This window comes from Idiotropiscis lumnitzeri, chromosome 17 (assembly GCF_059441095.1).
Source record: "Idiotropiscis lumnitzeri isolate Australia: NSW breed Sydney's pygmy pipehorse chromosome 17, RoL_Ilum_1.0, whole genome shotgun sequence".
In the NCBI taxonomy this organism is placed as follows: Eukaryota; Metazoa; Chordata; class Actinopteri; order Syngnathiformes; family Syngnathidae; genus Idiotropiscis; species Idiotropiscis lumnitzeri.
The window spans coordinates 16,550,766-16,572,816 of record NC_142407.1 but is presented as its reverse complement, the minus strand read 5'-3'; the positions used below and the strand labels follow the sequence as shown (position 1 = coordinate 16,572,816).

At 43.7% G+C, this 22,051-nt stretch overlaps 2 protein-coding genes and 1 long non-coding RNA gene across 8 annotated transcripts in view; 1 reads left to right on the top strand and 2 right to left on the bottom strand.

Moving 5' to 3' along the window:
- The window catches only part of LOC148320603 (uncharacterized), a 30,742-nt gene extending 21,253 nt beyond the window's left edge, over positions 1 to 9,489 (bottom strand). For 4 of the 6 annotated variants that reach the window (XR_015839601.1, XR_015839600.1, XR_015839599.1 and 1 more), the window contains exons 1-2: positions 8,294 to 8,398; positions 88 to 1,828 (exon numbers count right to left, since the gene is read on the bottom strand). This is a non-coding gene — a long non-coding RNA (uncharacterized LOC148320603). Of the gene's footprint in view, positions 1 to 87; positions 1,829 to 8,293; positions 8,399 to 9,218 lie in introns of those variants that run through there. The other 2 variants (XR_015839603.1, XR_015839604.1) reach the window with 2 other exon arrangements.
- LOC148320604 (uncharacterized protein C11orf87 homolog) lies at positions 908 to 5,752 on the top strand. The gene is made up of 2 exons (XM_088279742.1): positions 908 to 1,188; positions 1,322 to 5,752. The coding sequence occupies exon 2, from the start codon at positions 1,415 to 1,417 to the stop codon at positions 1,811 to 1,813; it is 399 nt and encodes a 132-aa protein (XP_088135868.1). The 5' UTR covers positions 908 to 1,188; positions 1,322 to 1,414; the 3' UTR covers positions 1,814 to 5,752.
- Positions 9,490 to 10,508: 1,019 nt separating the features above from the next.
- mybbp1a (MYB binding protein (P160) 1a) lies at positions 10,509 to 21,891 on the bottom strand. Its single transcript, XM_088279733.1, has 27 exons — positions 21,651 to 21,891; positions 21,035 to 21,130; positions 20,857 to 20,940; positions 20,703 to 20,777; positions 20,412 to 20,519; positions 19,968 to 20,158; positions 19,584 to 19,751; positions 19,041 to 19,158; positions 18,667 to 18,956; positions 18,491 to 18,595; positions 18,193 to 18,318; positions 17,685 to 17,891; positions 17,443 to 17,551; positions 17,214 to 17,304; positions 16,270 to 16,433; positions 16,073 to 16,195; positions 15,882 to 15,992; positions 15,015 to 15,185; positions 14,781 to 14,938; positions 14,552 to 14,686; positions 13,953 to 14,040; positions 13,325 to 13,456; positions 13,170 to 13,238; positions 12,555 to 12,668; positions 12,258 to 12,359; positions 12,056 to 12,180; positions 10,509 to 11,063 (listed from the first exon to the last, which is right to left on the bottom strand). Exons 1-27 carry the CDS (start codon positions 21,825 to 21,827, stop codon positions 10,703 to 10,705), a joined length of 3,798 nt encoding a protein of 1,265 aa, XP_088135859.1. The 5' UTR covers positions 21,828 to 21,891; the 3' UTR covers positions 10,509 to 10,702.
- Positions 21,892 to 22,051: the final 160 nt, after the last annotated feature.

Below are 22,051 nucleotides of genomic sequence, written 5' to 3'. Positions count from 1 at the left end.
GGTTGGGAATAGAAAACAAGCAGGATGGCCTTATTGAGGATTATCATGATATAATAGCAACCTAAATAAACGGAGACTAGCGTGTACCTTTAGCTGAAGCAACCTAAGGCACGAGGGTCATCTCCGGCCTGCTAGCGCATTCCATACGGACCATTATGCAATTCTGAAAACAGAGCAAAGGAATTATTAGAAACACGAAAAACAAAATGCGTACTCAGGGTCGGCCTAAAGTAGTTCTGCATTTACAATCCAAAGCAACTTCTTTAGGGAGGACAAGAGAAGGGAAGGATGTATTAAGGAAGAGAGGAAGGAAAGATGAGGACAGGATGGAATGAAAGAAAAAAAGGGAGAGGAAGGAACAAGGATGAAAAGCAGATGCTAGCATGAAAGGAATTAGGAAAGAGGAAAAGGTGAAGAAAGGAACAAAAGGGAGGTTTGTTTGTTTTTTTTCTTCAATGCTTCTTCCCCTCTCTCCATATGTAATTCATTCAATACTGGGTCGCTGTCCTCCTGCGGATGGCGTGGCTCAACTCTTAAAGGTTTCTTGACAGTGGGAGACAGATTACGGATGAATTCTTCTTACATTATTTCCTCAGGGGTCAACCAGCATCCCCAAAACAAATTACTTTCCACTCACAGCGCATGACACTCGATTGCTTCAAGCGGACCGCACCCTTGGGGAAAGCCCAACAGTACCACACGGATGCGGTCCTTTAGGCGACGCTCATTTACCACACGTACACTTCACGTATCATTTGGCTCCAGAGTGAAAAGCATCACTTTTGGACGATTGGAAGCAAAATGTAAAAAATAAAAAAGAAATGGGGGTGGAGGTGAGCGCATCAGCTGCCGGTGAAGCTTTAATGCAGCTGCGGCTCCTCATTCACATGCTGAGTGGAGCAGCAGAGGAAGAGGAGGAGGATGAGGAAGGGGAGGGAGGAGAGGGGTTTTTTTTTTTTTTGCCTTCCTCCTCATCTCGCTCCAGCTCTGCTCATTGTTGGACAGCTCGCTATGCGTGCTGACTGAGAGACTCGCGACGTTGAACCGATTGCGGCAATTAGGACAACAGAGACCTCTTGGCTGGATGCTGTGAGCTCCATCATCATCATCATCATCATCCTCCTGAAATGCGCCACTGCACAAACACACAACAGCGCCGACCGGTCCTTTCACTGACTTTTACGCCAGGTAAGGCTTTTGTTGATGAAATGCTTATTAAAAGGGAGGTGCAACTTGCTTGAAAAATTGCAATTCATCATCTTGACTGTGAAATGTTTGCCTGCTTTTTGAGCGGGTGTGTTTTCCGCTCGCCTCCCAATAGGTGAGCGCATGCGCGGCCCGGCTTCCCCGTGTTGAGCGTCGCCCCCCCCCCCCAACTCCCAGCACACGCAGCACGAAGGCTCCCGCCGGCCGGATGCCACCCCCGAGCTCCGCGTCCTCCCCGGCTCCCCGGCGCTTGGGCCTGGGCGTCAACGGCACATGCGCGGAGCAGCTGAGCGTCGCGTTCCCGCCGCTGTCGTCCACGCTGGCCTTGCTGGTGCTGGTGGCCGTGCTGGCGGGCGTCGTGCTCGTCTCCGTGGCAACGTTCCACTTCCACAAGAGGAGGCTGAGGAAGCGTAAGATCCAGAGAGCGCAGGAGGAGTACGAGCGCGACAGTCGCAGGGCGGCGGCGGCGGCAGGGGGGGCCGCGCGGCCGTGCGTCATTGCGCGCCCGGTGCGGTGCGCCGCGCACCGGGAGGAGGAGGAGGAGGCGGCGGAGGAGGAGCGCGGAAGCGATCCGGTGGAGCACGGAGGCGCCCCAGCAGACTGCTGAACTCAGGGAACGAGACTGTGGAATAAACAGGAAAAAGCAATAAGGCACAAAGAACACTCGTCCATCTCTGCTGCTGCTGCTTGTCCATGACTCTCATGCAGAATGCTGAGCATAGCAGGCCTGTAGGATAGTACACACACACACACACACACACACACACACACACAACCTGGATTGAGTCAAGACATATACAGCTGGTGCCTTGAGATAGACGCTTAAGTCATTTTGTGACGTTCTCGGACCAGTGGCGTGCAAATCAAAATGAACGCTCGGGCAGGTGCATGCTTTGGATTGGGAGGGGTGCAGATGAAATGAATGTTGATAAATAGCAGCCGTCTTTGAAATCTGCATGTCACTTTGGTGAATGCGGATGGATGCTCCATTGAAATTGTCATCGCCTCAGGCGGGGGGGGTGGAATAGTTTTGGTTCATAGGCATCTCTTTTATTGCCAGGCTAAAGGCTTTGCAACGTGCAACTTTGCACGCCACTGTTCCGCACAAAACATTCGGATCACAAATCATCTTTTCCCGTTGAAGGGGTTGTGAATGCAACTCATCCGTTGCAGTGAAAAAAATCAACACAAAAATGTGTTTTTTAATGTCTTTTTTTTCAATCTGAAAAATTGCCCTCAACATTATTGTACACAAAGTAAAACTTTTTGTTCCATGCATCCATAGAAAAAGAGGGCACAACCAAAGTAAATTAACGGTGGCCGGACGTCAGAAAGTTTGCTGCCGCCAAATTGCCGCGGTGGTCTGAGGCATACTCGTCTCGCAATTTTTTTTTTTTTGGGGGCTCGTGTCATGAACGTCAAGACACTCGTATCTCAAGGCACTCGTGAATTTTACAGAAGCAAGAAGAACAATTCAACGTCGCTGACAAAGAAAGATGAACGCATTTTCTGTCTTAAATTCTGCATAGTTGTTGGGAACCACTACACTAGAGCAGGGGTGTCCAAGGTCCAACCTGGGGGTCCGCCATGTGCCGGCAAGTTGATTTTAGGGGTCCTGAGTTAAGTAACCACTGTGTTGTATATTGTTATTAGTGGCTTCCTAATTAAACTGCTTTTCACTATAATAGCAAAGAAATTCAACATTAGTTATCGACACCACCCAATTTATTTTGAAATAAATGCCTACATCATTGGAGTAAAGCATAAATATACTACAAACTATGACACTAAAACACGTAAAAAAACCATCTCAAACTCATCTTACATGACCGTTAAAAAAATGTGCATTTACATGCAGCAAAGACTTTCCAGAGCAACCCGGGCTAAACTTAGCTCCTTCCTGACATAAAAAAAAGCTTGTCTCGCACTTCAAGATAATTCCTTGACATCATTTACTCTACTTTTGTGTTTACACTGAGATTTTGTGGCATTTGAGGGCATTACAGAAAAGCAACTAAGTTTTTCATCGCAGTACCGCTCAAAACCACATGGGCGGCAGTGTCGAGATGCAAAGTGAATATGCGATTTCATTTCTTCTCAATAACACTGAAGAGTCTTCTGGTTACGCTGGTATTGGAACCGTTGGAAATTGCGAAAATGACCCTAAAATGTCAAAGCCTAATTAAAAAAACTTCATGGCGTTTGTCGCGCATGTGCTTGTGAGATTTTTGGGGGGAGGCCAACCAAATTAAATGTAGTTGTGGCAACCTGGCTTCGGAGGCGGAATTGCATGTTGTTTGGAACCTCGCAGTCATAATTGGTGTTCTCCTGCATATTTGTGATTTGTTTCTCGCCGATTCGCCTTTTCGTTCATTTTACCCCCCCCTCCCCCCATTACTTACAGAAAAAAATAAATGATTGCGTGCTCAGGCCAAAAAATCATTGTCAAATCTAAAAGTGCTATGACCCCATTTTGTGGCCTCTTGGTCTTCAAGTGAGTTGAGGAGCCTTATTTAGACACAAGTAGTGCTTTGCAGTCATCTAAATTGAATTGTTTTCAATTTAGCCATGTGACCACGCAGTCTTACACCGCTGCAAAAACTAGTTCACTGCCCGCAGTTGATAAACTTGAAACCGTCATAAACAGAGGACCCGCTGCACTTTCTCCACTCTCATCGATTCCAGTGCAAGGAGGTTTAGTGACATTGGCATTCACAGTTTTTTTTTTTGGGGGGGGGGGACCTGTCCTCCATGACTCGCTGAAAACCTCACCTATTTTGCTTCCATGTGCTCAGGGCAAAGAAAAAAGAAAAAATGCAGTACTCTGGCGCCACCTTGTTGAACTAATTGGAGTCGCTTCATCAGACAAAAGTAGTGCTTTGTTGCCATCTCGTGGCATCTTTGTGCCGAGAAAATTTGTTCGAGTGTGTTTGTGGTTTCATTTGGATAAAAGTAGCGCTTTGATGCAATCTTGCTTTCAATGAACTACGTTAAATCGTGTTGAGTTTCATTTGGACAAAAGTAGTGATTTAATATCATCTCGGTGCCAATGATACTATGTTGAAGTGAGCCGAGGAGTTTCATGACGACAAAGGTAGCGCTTTGATTTCATTGCAATGCCAATGAACTAGGCGCTTCCATCAGACTACAAGTATGCTTCGACACCATCTTGGTGTTGCTGAACTATGTTGAAGTAGGTCTAGGAGTTTCATTTGAAAAAAAGTAGTGCTTTGCCGCCACTTTGGGACCAAGTAACTTATGTTGACGTGAGTTGAGGACCTTCATTAAGTCAAACTTAACTGCTTTGACGCCATCTTGGCGCCAAGGAACTATGTTGAAGTGAGCTGAGGATTCTCATGAAGATAAAAGTAGTGCCTTGACACCATTTTGTGGCATCTATAAGTCTTTTTTGGGTGGGGGGCATTAATTACTTGCATCGTTTTACTACGGCGGGTGTTCACTGTACTGGATAAGATGTTTCACTGTGTACTTTTGTACATGCAAGGAGCCTAAATGAGCCGTAAACATGAAACATTCAACGGAACATTACAAAGCGGGAGAAACGGGGGGGGGGGGGGGACGACAAAACTATGCGCTTTGTCACCAAGAAGACAAGCTGAGACATCGGCCCATTTACTCGCTTATCTTAACCCAAACACACAATTGGTTTTTAGCGTGAGCAACAAGGGGGAAGAATCTATTTGGATTCCTGTCCGTGACCCCTCGGTGGAATTTTTATCCCTTTATTTATTGATTTTTTTTTTCCCGGACTCGCCCGCTCTAGAGTGTCTCGCTCTGAACATTGGCCCGCCCGGCCTCACATCGGACCTCCTCCTCCTCCTCCTCCCTCTCGCCTAAGAAGCTTCTTTAAACTCCGGAGACGTTTAAATTTTAACTCCTCTCCAGGATGTGACACACGATTGTGTTCAATTATTCACACGTGGAGACACAACACACACTCTTACACGCACACGCGCACACACACACACACACGTCGTAATGGCTTAGCTGATCTTCCTTGGCATGTCCTCTGACACACGAGCAGTATGTAGTTAGACTCTTAATGGATGTTGTGGTGCTGTTAGGCCGTGCAAAAGCTGCACATATAAACATATAGGCTTCTTTGTTTGGGCATCGTAGTATTCCTTCCATCCTTCCTTCGTTAAGTGACTTGAAGTGCTCCAATGTCTGTTTTAGACATCTTAGCTCTAGTTATGCAAGACTTTTTGGCTGTAGTAATGCACATACAATCTGATTTTGTTTTTCTTCTTCTTCCGCGTGTCAGACAGTAGCGTAACGTTTAAGTGCTAATATTTGGAACATTCATATCGCGATTGTGACCCGTGAGAATCTTTGCCTCGGGCAGCAATTTTGGTTTCTTTGTAAACTCTTTCTATAGTAACATATTATAGTGGGCCTATACATTCCATCCGTTCACTGTACATGTATGACATCATGAGGAATGTTTACTGTAATCTGCCTTATACAAGGAATATACTGTATGTAGAATTTAGAGTTTATAAATAAATATTGGGGCGTAAACGGGTGTGCTATCATCTGTGTGGCTTCAATTTGCAACCTTCTTGTGGGATGAAAAAAAAAAAGGTGGTTACTTGTATCCAGTAAGGTAAAAAAAAAAAAATCTACTGACTGTACTCTTTAAAAAAAAAAAAAAAGCTCTCCATAGTTTTTGGCGAATTTCAGCAAAACTGAAATTTTAAAAAGAATTCCGCATCGAATTTTTAGACTAAAACTTGAGAAATGCAAAGTTACAGTTTGGATCAAACGGATCAAAACGAAATCCGGAGAGGAAAACGTTGAACACATTTTCCAGAAAGCTTTTCGTAAGATAGGGCATTTTGGAAATATATCCAAATGGCAAAAGACAATCGTTCAACCATTCCCAGAAAGGAAATGTAAAAAATGCTTTCTATGAGGAGTGAGGATATTGTCATGCAAACGCAAGATCGATACTGGAGCTCTCTTTGCCCACGTAGGAGAGACATTTCACTAACCCAATTTTGTTTTGGTTTTTAAACTTAACTGGAGTGGCGGCATATTCGAAGCTCACGCAACACAAAGCGATCAAATCCTCTTGCATGAAATCTGGTGGTCAGGCGTATCCAATCCCCAACCACAATGAAGTGCCCCATTTACGGGCCAATCTTCAATTTTGTACGTCTTGCTTTATCGACATTCATTTCGACGCAACATTTCCAAGTTCAGGAAATTTGCAATCATAAAAGGCAGTGACGTTTTGTTCAATTTCCAAAATCCTTCCAGCGTTTCTCTTGTTATGTAATCACTCGGATGCAATCCGACAAATGACCTTCTCGAGTGAGCACGTGCCAGTGTGCACAAAAAGTCCCCCCCCGACGAATACAAAGCAGATCGGAACGGCGACATTCCCAGCCATCTTTCCCTCGGATTTATTGACTTGAAGGTTACGCGTAGTCTCCGGCTCACCCTCCCCTTCTGCCTCGTTGGAGGTCAGAGGAAGCGAATCGGCATCGGCCCCGACTTGGACGGGTACCGGGACGCTACGTAGCCGACTGTGCCTCAGCTAAATAAAAGAATCGAGAATAAAAGGCTGCCTTTTGGGCAATAACCTCATTGCCGGGAGTGCAAAGGAAGAAAATAATTTGGAAATAAATCAGCGGTCAGATGACTAATGCCGAGACATATGTCCTTCCTCCATCAACGTTTTAATGACGCCGTAAAATCGATCCCCCTGAGAAGAACAAATCCTGGCGACGGATATGATTGGAAACACGGGTCTCTCTGATACGCATGCGTATTTACAAGCACCCCCTTGGCACATTTGACACCAAGTAGGGCTGAGAGGGATGCAGTGGGTGGAAAATATATGGATATTATGCAACGGCTTAAGTGACCACGAATGGATCGGGGAAAGTCACCGGGGAATATGAATGTGGAGGTCAAGCCCGTGAGGAATAGAATGAAGAGATGGCAGGAAGAACTCTGCTCTGATGGGAAAATGGCCAAGAATAAATGAAGGTCAGGAAGGGGGGGGGTCGTCAATCGCCAGGAATAAGCAGAGGTTAGCCAGGAGCGAAGCAAACAACACTCTAACCGTCTAACAAGATGGCAGTCTAAAGTAACCACCCAAGCAATCAAACTATCCGGTCGGAGACCAAGGTTGGACATCAGTGAGGATGAATATATGACGGTGGGTGATCAGGAATGGATGGAGTTCAGCGATCACGCTATATATTATGGAAATTAAAGTGGGTGATGAGGATTGGATTGGTTAGCTACGAGGAAGGAATGGACGGAGTCATGAAAGTGGCTGATCACAAATGGGCGGAGGTCAGTCTTTTTCAACTTTTTAGTGACGATGGAATAATTGGAATCCAGAGTCTGAAAATAAATCCAAGAATAGAATGGGTGGGAAATAGCAGGTGTAGATTATCAAGCAGTGAAAATCCATGTAGGTTATCATGTGGAATCGCCTAGATGGCACATGTAGCCTCATTTCATCGTTTTAAAGGCTCTTGGCATCCCGGGGGACGTGAGATAGATTTGGCAACATGAGCTGATTGGCCAGGCAGTGGGGTGACTCCTCGGAGGCTTTAGGTTTATTTTTAATAGAGAACAGTCTCATGTGGGTTTAGACTTTCATTAAAAGCAGAACTCTTTCGCAACAAACCACAGACTGCTTTTTTTTTTAATCTTTGAGGCCTTGCAAGAGGCACTTATTGGAATTGAGCGTCGTACACAATGTTGGTTTTGTACTGAATAAAATGAACAATTTAACGCGCATATTAAACATGGCCTTATTCTAACAGACATCTGGTTAATTAATTAATTAACATTATTTTGAGATTAAAATAAAGTATTTTACATATTAGTCAAGTCCATCAGATGGAAAGGCAGGAATTGCGCCAGTTGTGGTGGCGGAGGCCAACATATTTCAAGTCGGAGCGGAACAATACCGTTGAAGGGCCACGCTCAAAGACAAATTGGATCATAAACACTTATCAGATGTCCTTGTAAAACACTGGCGCATCCGAGCGGGAACACTTCATAAGGTGAAGGCATGAATTCAGAAGCGGCCGTCTCTTACCGCCGTTTAACTTTGCCACCATTGTTCTTCGGGGCCGCATTAGCAGATTGCTTCCCGAATGTTGCTCACGGGGACACGGAGGACGCCGTTGGGCCGCCTCCTCCTTCTTCTCCTCCTCTCATCCTCCGGCGACTGCCAGGGTTCGTCAGATGATTTGTCACCTCGGCCGCCGACTCGTTACAACAGGCCCTTTTTTCAGCCAGGCGCCATCTGAAGGAAACAAACACTTGGAGGGAATAATAAATTGGCCTTGTTAAAAGCCAACATCACTGGTTGAGCAAAACTCAATTTAATCCTACGCGTGACCATATTTAAGAGTTGAATTTTCAGATTTTTTTTGTTATGGTCTTAAATTGAAAGCAGAAATTAGTTACAATTGCTAGTTATGGTGGCAGTGAAATGATTCTTCATAGGAAGTGCTGCTTATCGCCATTTCAAGTTGAAGTTCACTTGAAAAATGAAACAGAACTAAACATTGTGTATTTAACCAAACATTAACTTGGCAATGTCTGCTAGCTTAATGCTATCGCTTAAAGAAAAACAGCAAAAACGCGTTAGCCCGCTTTTGCTAGCATCAATTAAATTGACATTTGACCTCACGACAGAGTGACACATGAAGATAGACAGATACGAGAGATACTTATCATCTGCAAAAAACATTTCTTTCATTTTATGTCCCTCCATGTGACTCTGAAAATGTAGATTGAATCATTCCGTTTGAATGATTCTCAGTATTTTTTGAAAGCATGAAAACTATTTCCAGACGCAAACCAACCCATTTTTATGTATTAAAATCTTGGATAAAAGGAACCCCGTGCGCTCAAAATCCACATCAACCAATGGGTTCGGAAAATAACCCAGCATTTATAGTGTGTGTAGAAAATTAATGGACAGAATGCAGCGAGGTCGTGTTTGGTCATCTCACGTGTAAATTCACAGCAATCCTAAAGGCACATCCAACAGGGAAGTGTCACGCAGTTATCAAATTGTCCATCGAGATGCGACGTCGCCTCACTCGGTCCACTTCATGCGACTCCAAACAAGAGCTCGAGCATGGGACAAGTAGCCGGGATCAGAACGCGTTCCCGTTCCCGAGGCCCAAATGAGCTCGGTGATGGATGAGGCGGCGGCCCGCGTGACAAGTCCGGTGGATTTACGGCAGCAAAGCCTCACTCGGTGACCGCGGGAGCGCTAAATCAGCTTTGTGACAGCCAATTTAGGCTTTGGCGTGATTGCGCCCCCTTTTTGTTTGTTTGTTGGTTGGGATAAAGTGGCGTAACGTCAAAACCCGCATGGAGATAATTTTTCACAAAGTTACATAAGTTGGCCGACATTTTTTTCATTTAGATAAGGTGTTGGATGAACTACATCTTGGCTTTTGGCAAGAACAAAAAATGACATTGCAATGGAATTAGCACAGTGTCTTAAATGTGAAGTGTACTCCAGAACTGTAGGGGGAGCCCTGGAGCACCCAAAAAATATTTTGTATTGGACAATCGCAGAAATGATCAGTGCTAAATATTTTCAATAGTATATAATATTTCATTAGCTTAATATTGGAATTGTCTTGGTCATTTTTAATATGGTCAGAATATCAATTAAAACAAATCTAATATGCTTCCTATTTATTCCAATTATTAAAATTTAATTTAATTGACATTAAAAAAATTGAAAAATATCCAAATTTACAAGAACATTCAGTGTACATTCTTAAAAACTTTTAGATGCGTACATGATAATTTAACAAACAAAAATAACAAAATAATTTAAATTAATGTTAGGCTTGATTAATGACCTGATTGAGTGACAATCAACACAAAGAAAAATCTATTTTAGAAACCAGATTGATATTTTCTTATTAATATTGTGACAGGAAGTTAAGAAAGACTAATAAGCAATTACTGCCATTGGGCTAACTTGTGCTCATCCATTATTATATCAAATTGTCTCCGTGACCAGCACACCGACACATTCATACTATTTCACTCATTTCTGTTTGTTGCTTCCGTTTGAAGACATCTTATTTTCCAACTTGTGCCTTCTGTGAAAGCATAATCTATTATTATTATTACGCAGAGTGTCCGCCACTGCCAACATCAAAACGGCTTCAAACGCAAATGGAGTAGTGTTGCAGCTTCTGTGCTGCTGGTTGTTTTATTTTCAATCTCACACATCTAATTATTGTTACATAACACACAAAAGGTTGAGGAGTGGGTGCAACGTGATGATGAATCTCCAGCAGGAGAAAATAGTTTATTGTGCCATGTTTTTTTTAAAAATAAAAGCAATCATGCAATCGAAAAATGAGTAAGCTCATCCTTAAACTCTTTTGGGCCTTGCGATGAAAAACACAATAACTTGAGAATGGATGATGGCCAAAAAAAAAAAAAACATACATAAAGTCCAACGTTACACTTGTCCTCCTTTATCTTTCTTCGGTTTGTTTTTTCCCTTCTTTTTAACCAACTTGTCGGCAGCTTGCATTTTACTCTTCTTGGCCGGGCTGGCATGTGACGCCACGGCGCCATCGGCCGCCACCCGCTTTGTCTTTTTTTTGTTATTCTTCTTGCCTTGTCCTTTTTCTACCTCTGTTTTGTCCGCCGTCGGTGCCGAGTTGGCCGCAGCGGCGGCGGGCTCCAAGAGAGGCTGCGGACGTTTTTTCTTCTTTTTGCTTTCTGGCAGGAATCCCTTCTGCTTCTTGGCAGTCTGCTGCGGTTTCAGCAGCTGGCCGCCATCCTTGGCGGGCTTTATCTTCTCCGTTTTTGGCCTCCTGAGGATGGCGAAGATAAACAAGATGACTTTGAAAATGCTCTCCAACACCTGAAGGTCTGTGGAGCCCCGATATAAGCTGATATCACTGTTGGCGTCAGTAAAGGCGAATTTTGGAGGCGCCGTTATCCTCCGTCACTTGCTGAGAAACTCACCTTTTCAGTGTTTTTACTCTGGCGCCATCTTGTGTTGGCCCAAGTTGCATTGAGTTGAGGAGTTTTGTTTAGAGAAAAGTAGTGCTTTGCCGCTATCGTGTGGCATCCACAGATAATTATTGGCTTTCATTCATGTCAAGGGCAAGAAATATTCACAGATGTTTGGGAAGAACCTATCGTCTGTTATTTACTTGAGGGCGGCATGGCTCAGTGGTAGCGTGGTCGTTTCCCAACCAAAAAGTCATGGGTTCGATCCCTGGCCATTGTGACTGTGTCGAAGTATGCTTGAGCAAGATACTGAACCCCAAGATGCTCCTGATGGCATGTCATCAGTCGGTAGGTGAGGTAATCGTGTGAAGCGCTTTGAGTAGCATCGGTAGAAAAGCGCTATATAAGTGACAGCCCATTTACCATTTACGAAAAACTCACCCATCAGGTCAAATGAACAAACTACTTTGGTGCCAAGGAACTATGTTGGTGTAAATTGAGGAGCTTCTTTTCGGAAAAAGCCGTATTTTGGATTAATTGCATGCAGATTTTTGGGGGGGAAACTGTTGAAAAGCTCACCTGTCAGGCCAAAACAAATGATTTCGGCGGCATCTTGGTGCAAACGGACTATGTTGAAGTCAACTTAGGAAGTTCATCTAGACAAAAGTAATGCTTTCCCACCATCTCGGTTGCTAATGAACTAGGTTGAAGTCAGTAGAGGTGTTTCGTTGAGACAAAACAAGTGCTTGCTGGCCATCTGGTGGCATTTATAGGCAATTCCAAACTTTTTACAGGGCTGCAATTTTGTTACGTGTACCTTTTCCTGCGTCTTCTCACTCATCGTACTCACATGACTGCAAAGTGTTTCATGATGGCCCAGCAGCTGTCCTCCAGCTTGCCTGTCTTCTTGAAGGCGAAGACTTCAGGCAAGGTCAGCAGGACGCTCTTGAGAGCCTCCAAGTCCACGGGCAGCTCCTACACAGACACCGGATGTTGGATCTTTACACACTTTTTATTTATTTATTTTTGTCAGCTGCTTAGGTGTGCCATACTTGCAGCTGGATGAACTTGACCAGAAACTGACACAGCTCCATAGCCTTCACTACCATCTCTCGCAAAGCCTTGCAGTTTGTTTGACCTTCCAGCTTGAAAACCTGAGGAGAAAGTCGTTGATTTAATAAACTCTGCATCAGAGGCAGAATCCATTAGGGAACCTCCCTATTTGCATTTTATATTTAATACAGAGCAGTGATTCAATTATGAATGTGTACAGAAAATAAGTTCATCTGTTTTGTAGCCTTGTAGGCAAGACCGACAAGTCAAAAAGCAAAGCCATTTCCTGAACTCACCGCCGTTAGCTGGGCCGCCGCTTTGGTGCAGAACTTCAACAACGGCTCACCGCTCATCAGTTTCTGCACTTCCCTGTTTTGCATGGCGCGCAGTACCAACACACACGCCTGGCTCTGCACACACAACCTCAATATCGTCATTTCCCTGCGTATTTGCACTTTGAGGGAGAATTGATGAAGTCAAGTTTGGTATTTCTTCATCTTAGAATCAAATTATTCAACAAGATGTCTATTTATAACATGATTCCATGCACGTGCATAGCATTTGTTTATTAATGTTTCGTTGCCATTCTCATGTGCATGTACATCGCATTTATTATGCGTGCATGTGCAGTTGTGACAAACGACTGCCCTCATTTTCATTGGCTGTGGTTATTTCAACGGGTGGAATTGCATTTTTAGGATTATACTTTCCAGCTCACAACAATCCAACATTTGCCCTTTCCAGAAATTTGAATATGATATAAAATGACTTGAGAAATTAGATACAAATTGGGCTTCTGAAAATGCATTTATACATTGAATAAAGAAAACAATTCTGATACTTTATCTAAAATACAAGCAAAAAGTGCTGAAATGTGGTGTTAGCGATACTTGATTAGGAACCAAGAATACCTTCTGGTGCTCTCTGACGCCTGATGTGATGTGCTGCACCGTCGCGTCCAACAGGTTCACAGCCAAAACCTGCGTGTTACACGCACGCGCACAAATGGGTTGGATTGATCAGCGCCACCATAGAACAAAACATCGGTTGCACTGCACTCACGCACCGGAAATCTGGTGAACAGGTCGGTGAACATCTGGGTGGTCAGGGGGCTCTTCCTGTGACTCATGAAGAAGCGCAGTGCCTCCCGAAAGATGCCGGACACTCGCTCCACGTCCACATTGCCCATGAACCGCAACTGCAGACATCAAGAGACCAGAATGCATTCTGTAGACCACCGGACATCTTGATTTTCTCGTAGGTTCAATACACAAACTAAGTAGGCAAAAAAAAAAAAGAAATGAGCATTTGCGTTTTTGTAACGTGATCGTGGCTCTTACTTTTAGATACTTTAGTCATTTTTCACGTTATAGGAATGAGGTAATAAGATCAGGATGGCCCAAATTGTCTTGCAATGACCCAATTTGTGATAAAGTAAAACACAGCCACAGGAACAAAAAGGTGCATTCATTTAAAATTAAAAAATAACATAAAATCAAATAAAATAAATAAATAAAAAAAGCAAGGCCAAGCAATACAATTAGGGGACTGAACTAGCACCTGATAGGGAAAAAAAGGCTGTGATTTAAAAGACGAAATCTGAATAAATACCACAAGATGAGCTGCAATTATGCCAAAGTTTTTGGAAGGTGTGTCTTTCTTTTAGGAGGAACCAGGAAGTAAGAATTACGTACGTCTGCTGCAGTTTTAGCCACCGCCCCCTCCTCTTTGCTCTCGGTGGCGGGCGCTCCTCGCAACACTTTGAGAACATACAGTGCGGCACTGCAAACGAAGCACACAGAAGAAGTCAGGAAAAAAGAAGCCAGTCATCGTTTACATTGTTCAACACAAAATTGGCTCGACATGTTTAGCATAAAAAGCTGCACAAAAACGTCTGAAATTGAACAGGAGGAAAGCTATTTTGTTTTGAAGATTCCGTGAAAAATAGGCCAGGACTCTAAAGCAAAAATTTGCCCTGCTATCACCAACTGACTCTATTTGGAGACGCACAAAAAAAAAAAGAAAAAAAAAGTCTATTCCCCAAAGTGAAAAGGTCGGCCATTTGGGGGGGGAAATGCCAAGAAAAAGGGGGACAGTGGCATGACAAGACAAATAAGTACACACTCAAAGTCAAATTCCAGGGCTTGTACTTTGACAAATAGCAACTTTGCCCAAATAAACATCAATCGGAAGCAGAATGAATGAAACATCTTCTCTTTTTGTTTGCCTACGCCATAAAAGGTGGGCAGAGCATGGCTTGCAGCTTGAATATTATTATCATTATTATTATTACCTGAAATAGTAGAGGCCAACAGAGGATTCGGACAACTTCTGCATTTTTGTCATCAGCTTTTCAAGAAGGTTGTGAAGCTCCTCCTGCTGGTCTTCTGCGGTCTTGCAGTACACCTTAGATCTGCACAGCTGGTTCCTACAAAAAAAAAAAAGATTGCAGAAGGAACAAAATAAATTACAGGGACTGTGTTGTAGGAGCAAAGAGCAATTTTAGATGCCGGATGAGTTACTTGAAAATGTCCGCCGCCCTCCGTAGGAAGTCCTGCACCTGCTGCTCATTGCCCAACCTCATCCCTCGCTCGATCATGTACAGCAGAGGCTCCAGAAGGCCCAGAACCAGAGGACTGCCAGCCTGCCGGGCCACAAAGACCTCCACCAGGTCCAGCACCTACCAAGCCGAAAAAAAAGAGCACCCTTTTGCTCAATTTAATTGTGACACAGACGGGCGCTATTCCGTGACCTACCTTGATCTTGAAATCGCAAAACAGCGTCTTCTCGTTCTGAATTTTGGCCTTGGCGTCCATCTTGGCCTTGACCTTCTGCCGCTGCTCAGAGAAGAGCGCCGACAAGCTCGTGTCCAGCTTGATCATGGCGTCGTCATCCAGGTCATCGTCGCTGCTATCCTCCTCTGTGGCCTGGAGAAGGAGTATGATGTCACAATCACAGCTTTCACATTTGATATAGTTTGGCCTTTTGAGCGCATCAACTGTATTTTAGGGACCAGAAAACACATTTATTCAAGTGTGATATTCAAGAGTAACCTCAGAATCAGCTTCACCATTGTTATACTCTGATCACTGTTTGAGAGAATAGTGAACCGGATTTTTCAGCTTGAAGCGTTCTTATGATGTAGTAGGTAAGGTAGGAAGGACAAGCTCGTCTGTTTTCTGAAGCTGAGCCAGGATTGGTTGTTAGCTCACAAAAGCGACAAAATGGATGTTTGCCCCTGAGATGGTTAAAATCGGGTGGATTTTGATACTTAACTCATAATCCATAAACACAATATTAATTAGAAGGCCATATTTAGACTAGTACACAAAGAACATTTTTGGGTTGACTTCTCCTTTGAGGAAAGCAGAATCAAAAGAGAGAATTGGAAGAAAGGTGTTAATGTATTTAGGTCAGGAAGAAAGAAAGGTGTGTATTATATTGCTACTGGTTAGTTGATATTTACTTTTACTATTTAAATAATTGTTTTTAGCGTCTTGAGCTGAATGTGAATTGGCCTGGCTAATAGAAAATCTTGTATCAATGGCGCCCCTTAGTGGGGGATGTGAATATTACACATGTGCTCCCTGCCGTTCTGATGCCGTTCCATTAAAAAGCCTCACCAGAACGTTCTTCTGGTGCAGCACATTCATCAATTCCAGTTTGAAGCTTTGGTCCACCTCCTCCTCCATGGCGTCTTCATCCTCATCGTCCTCAGAGTCCGAATCGTCTTCCTTTTTAGGAATAAAAACAACTCAAGTAAGGACATATGGTCGGGTGGCGATGGCAAGAAAGGAAAAGAAATGCAGAGCACCATGTCCTCATCATCATCATCATCATCATCCTCCTCTTCCGTTTTCGTTTTCTTCATGACTTTTTTGTCATCTACGACGAGTACAGGGCCGTCCTCGTCGCCGTCGTTATCCGGATCCAGGACCTAGAAGCGCAAAATAAACATCTTGAGTGAAATCGCCCCGGCACACAATCAAGAACGAGCGGGCTGTTGCTCACATCCATGATGGCGGTGAGGGCGGCGGCGTTGACGTGGGGGCAGATGGAGGCGAAGACGGTCTTGCACACCAGCCTGAGGTGCCGGCTGGGCTGGGACAGGAGCGACAACAAGATGTCTACCATCACCTCCACCCACTCGGGCTCCGCCTCCTTTTGTTTGCCGGCTACGGAAAGGAAAAGTCCAAAAAATGTCACCTTTTCGTGGCATAATCTTCAATATGCCGTCCAATTCATCATACGGTCGTCAATTTGTTTGCACTTTCATACCTTTGTTACAAATCTGTTTTATTTTCTGAAAGTCAATCAATTTGTAATTCTTTTCCCTTTTGCAGATGTTTTTTTTTTTTTTTTTACTTCTGTAAGATGAATTCATTTCCACTGTTCAAATGACTTCTTATTGTTGTCATTGTTTTTTTTTCACAATTGTACACTTCATTTCACTTTAGCTCATTAGTTTTTCCTCCTGCAAATTTTTATGATGTGTTTTCATTTCATTTTTACAAATTATTTTTAACTGTTGTGATTGAGTTCATTTGTAAATTTGCTTTTATTTCGCTGTTAAAGCGTTTTTTACTTTTATGCAAGTGTATTTCTATTTTGGTCATTTACTTTGTTTTTAACTGTGGTAAATTTGTTCTGTGAGAAATTACTCTTACATTGAACTAATTAGGACGCTTGTTTCTTAAATGTGTTACTTTTTGCAGCTGTAATTTTTGCAAATTCACTTCCAATTGACGTAGTTTTGAAAGTTTGATTTCACAAAGTCATCATCAGTTCAGTTTTGTAAGTTGAGTTCCCATATGTAAAATAGTTTCGGAGCTGGTAAAACTGGTTCACGATCTCTAAACTAGTTTTTTTAGTTTTGTGATTTCCTTCATCTGGTGCTTGTTGACCACTGCAATTCTTTCGTGGTGGATTTGTCACAACTCTTTGTGACGCCTCACCTTTCTTGGGCGCTTTCTTGGCTTTCTTCTCCTGCGCGTTGTCGATGCAGCTTTGCAGGTCCCTCATGACGTCCGGCAGCTCATCTGGAGCCTTCGCCAAATACAAAACGGTTATCGTTTCAAGGAGTGCTTCTGAACCACTCGAACTATTTACGGCTTTAGTAACACTAAACATTGAGAAAAAATGTTTTTTTTTAGAGGATTAAAAAAAACTTCAAGTCAATCGTACCTTGAAGAGATGCATGCCAATCAAGAGGAAGAGCTGCTGGAAGGAGTTGTTCTCCGCTGAGTGGCCTTCCTTGGCTTTCTTCTTTAGCCTCGTCACCGACTCTAACATGCTGGGAGAAAACCGATGACAAAAGTCTCACATTAATTAGAAATTAGAAATCCCTTTATTGTCATTGTACTCAAGTGTGCAACGAGATTAGAGTCAAGTCTTCGGAGAATGGACAAGAGAACATGAGGTCTAACCTGTCCCAGGCCTGCTCCTGCTCCTCACTGAAGGGATGGACGAGATGCACGAACTTGGGCTTGTGGAGCAGTTTTTGGGCATATTGGACCAGGTGGTACAGCCACAAGGAGCCGTCAGACATGATCCCCAGCGTGCGCTTTTGGTTCATCGCCACGCCTTTGGAAGCTTCGTCGACAGGTGGCAAGTTGTGCATGGAGAGGAGGAGCCTGGTTGACGGACGTAGTGCAGAGGAACGATGTTGGACTGAACTGAGGCCCGTCATTTAGACATAAGCGGTACTTTGCTGGCATCTTGTGTCATAACGGTGACAATGATCGACGTTGGAGTGAGTTGAGGAGTTCATTTAGACAACATCTATGGGCAATCATAAACCTTTTTTTAGCGGTCCTTTTTTCTTGACAATGAGTGCACTTGTCTTGTTCTTTACCTTGCTGTTGCAACACGTTAATGTGACCAATCCGAAGCTTTGGATGGTGACAAATTGTAAACAAACAATCGAGCACTCACCCAAAGAAGGAGGTGACCATCACTGTCCTGGTTTTCTCATCCAGTGGGACGTGGAGCTTCTCTTCGGTCTCTGGAATGTCGGCGCAGGCCTTCTTGGTGTTGAAGAAGGTGTGGAAAAAGACAAATCTAGAAAAAAGAAGATGCCATCAAAGTTATCTACAAACATAATCGTACCTTATCTCACAAAAGACCCAACGTGAGTTTTTAACGAAACAAAACCTACTTAAGTACAGCGTGTGAGTGCTTTTGCCACTTGTGCTCCTCATCACGTGGTCAAAGGAACCCTAAAGCAGCGTACCTGGCAATCTCCATGAGGAGCTCCTCGTCTTTCTTCACCTGGTTGTTGTCCACGATGGAGACCAGCCTGGCTACGATCCACCTCCTCAGGCGAAATTCAGGCGCCCTGAGGAGGATGAGTTGCAGGTGAGTGGTCACTTGACTTTCTGGGTTTCACCGGCGTTCCTTGGTACTCACTGCTCCGAGGTTTCCTGGCGCTCCATCTGCTTGTGCGAGGTGAAGTTGAGCAGCTCGCCCATGCGGGGCTGCAGAAAGGTGGTCTTGAGCCACGCCACGTAATTTTGCAGCGCCGCCGGTTGCAGGTGCTGCACCACACGCCACACGGATGGCACCACCGGGTAGCCCTGATTGACGAGCGAGGAGAAGCCCACCACCGCCGCCAGCTGCTTTTCTACATCCTGGCAGCCCTCCAGGAAGTTCGACACGTAGGTTTCCATCTCGGGTGCCATCTTGAAGCGTTCTTGTTTCTGGGGAACGGCGGATGGTAACAACAAAATAAAAAGGCTGCCGTTAATGTGCAGTCATAGCGCAAATGAGGTATCCTCACGAACCTGAGCGGACACCACATGGTCGCCGTATTGCTTCATCACATCCCCAGATAGAACCTCTCTGAGCTGGGACAAGGACAGATGTGGCAAAGCGCTGCCCAGCAGTCGGAAACTCACAAAGCTACACAAACAAACATACATAACTCGTTGAAATTTGGAATTGTTGTTTAGAAGTAGATAATTAACTTTTAACTTTGAAATGTACAATCCATATGTATTTTATAACTAGTCAACAAATTATTTATTGGGAGACTGGTAGAAAGTCAGGGACAAGCATACAAACAAAAACAGCAAGCGAGCAGGTTAGGGTCACAGAGTCTGTTACTATGGAGACTAACTCGGAACTTTGGATAATTAAGAGTTTCCACATGTCGTAGTGAACTTCTTCTCTGTTTTCGCAATAACCTGCTTTCTGAAGTGGCCCCCAATTGCAGTATTAAATTCCACAGCCTGGACTGACTGATATTCACGGTGGTTTCTGCTCCTGCTTTTGTTGTGCATGTGGGGAATGTCCCAAGTGGCAGTGCTTTCGTCCGCGTAACTCACTGCGTGGGTCCCCATTGCTCCTTCAGCAATCCCTCCATGATGGCTTTTTTCCAGAAGAGATGGAAACTGTCTTCCCTCAGCGACAGCTTCAGGAGGTCCAAGGCCACCGGCGGCAGCACGCAGTCCTTCTTGACCGAATGGGAGGCCAATTTGAGTAGGTGGGTCAGCCTATGAGATAAATCAGGGCACACTTTCAAGATTAAGAAAAAAGCTGTACAATGTTACCACGTGAATTGAGCACTGCTGAGAAAAGCAAAGATGCGCGAGTACTTGAAAACCCCCTAAAAAGTTTTGTAATTTCTTAAAGATGTTTTGTTTTTTGTGAATAACCAAGAATTGGTTTTGGAAAAATGTGCAAGTAGGTCAACATGTTTTGTTTCGTACTTTCCAATGTTTTCATTATTGATTATTTTGTAAGAGCCCAGCAGTTTCTTGATTTCCTGGGGTTGGAGAGTCTGCGGGAAGCGCTCCAGCGCTACCAACAGCAGTTGCAGCTGCTCCGGAGTCTGGAAAGCCGAGGCCATGTCGGCCTTTAGGGCGCTCAGCAGGACCTCCTCAAACACTTTCTCGGGAACCTGAAGGCAAACCAACACAGGGGGAATAGTAGAGACTGTCGAGACGCGTTTAAATTGCAGACAGACATTTTTCGGTTAAAATATTTTGCAGGTGGCAATCTCTGCCTCATTTCGCTTCTAAAACCTCATGAAATGGAAATCATCTGATCAGAGTTGCACAAGTTGAGTGTCATTTTTAACTTTACTCTAAAAGTGATAAAAAAAATTAAGTCAGAAGGAAAAAAACTTGCTTTATTGCAAGTATTGACGTTACCTCTGTGAGGATGTCCATCATGGTCTTGTTGGGCAGGTCCTTCAGATGTTGTCGCTGCTGGGTGAGGTTTTGCAGAAGCTGCACACAACCCAGCACCACCGCGGGCTCCTGCGTGGTTGCAAAATATAACAGTTGGGCTCCAAATTACAACATGCAGTTGACATTCTGAAGTCAAGTTCTGTTTCTGCCTTAGTTGGAACTACAAATGAGTTTTTCTGTGATATTTTGCTCCATCTATCAATCAATTTTCTATAATGCTTGTATACAATATATATCGTATAATGTACTTACGTTGAAGAGGCGGCCTGACTGATGGAGAGCAAGGATGCCAAACAAGCTCCCAAATGCAGCATTTCTGACAAATTTCTACGTGAAAAGCATAGGATTTTTTTTCTCTTTAACAATCTTATCCAAAAAGGAAAAAAAAATCATTTAAAACATTCACCTTTTTGGCTTTTTGCACATCGTGCTTCTCCTTGATTCTGTCAAAAATGTCCTGCAGAGTGAGGTCCTCAAATGTGCGCAGGAGCTGGAAAATATGATTTGATCGTCACATCACAAACACTCACAGGTCAAAACATTAGGAACACCCAAGGTGCGGGGGTGCATCAGAATGTTCCCACCTGACCCAGAGCCAGGCTGAATCCTGGCCTCGCCGCCTCCCGCGTGTGAGCAAGTCCGTCGACCAGCCTTTTGAGTGCGTACTCCACCTCATCTTCCTGTGGGAAACACAATGTATGAAACATTTATAAATGGATTCAATTATTTTGAATTGAAAACGTTTTTACTCATATGAAATATTAATCATACATTTTATTCATATTTTATAGTAGATATTTGTCTAGCTTCCAATTTCTTTTGGAGTCATTTGTTGTTTGCCTTGCGTTTGTGTTAAGAGTGGCAGGATAGCAAAATAGTACCGAAGGATCTTTTAAAACATTAAAGCATAACGTAAATTTAAATAATTATTTCTGACAAAAAATACTTAAAATCAGATTAGGGGAAAAAAATACAAAAATAAGTAATGTATGTTTTGACCTTACAATGATGGCCCACATGTCGAACATGTACTGATGCAGTTGTTTGAGCCTGAAAGTAGTTCTTAAGTGGTCACAGTGGTTCTTGTACAAAATGAAGACTAACTCAACATATTATTATAACCAGTTAATGCTACAATTTAGTGTACTGTAATGAAATACGTGTTATTGAAAAAAGTCTGTGAGTGCAACGTGTTGCCACCTTGTTATTGTCTTTCAAATATTTCAGAAGATTTTCCACCGCACTAAGCCGAACTTCCTGGTCGGGTTTGGCCAAGTCCCAGAAGAAGTCGAGGAAGACTCGGTTCTGTTGGAGGGCGCCGGCCGTCCGGACCGGCTCGGGAGCTTTCTCCTGGACTTCCACCATGTCCACGGACATCTCAGAGGAACACGCTGAGAACACGGGGAGGAAAACGTGCCTGCCTCTTCCTGGGAAGCGACTACTTCCGGGTCACTCAATTAGCATACGGGACAACTTTATTGACTGTGATTTAAAAACAAATAATGCATAAAACGGACATCGACGCTTTTTAAAAGATAAAATAGGCATTAATACTTTAATAGCTGCTGTGAAAGCGCTATTTGTATAAAGATGTATTGTAA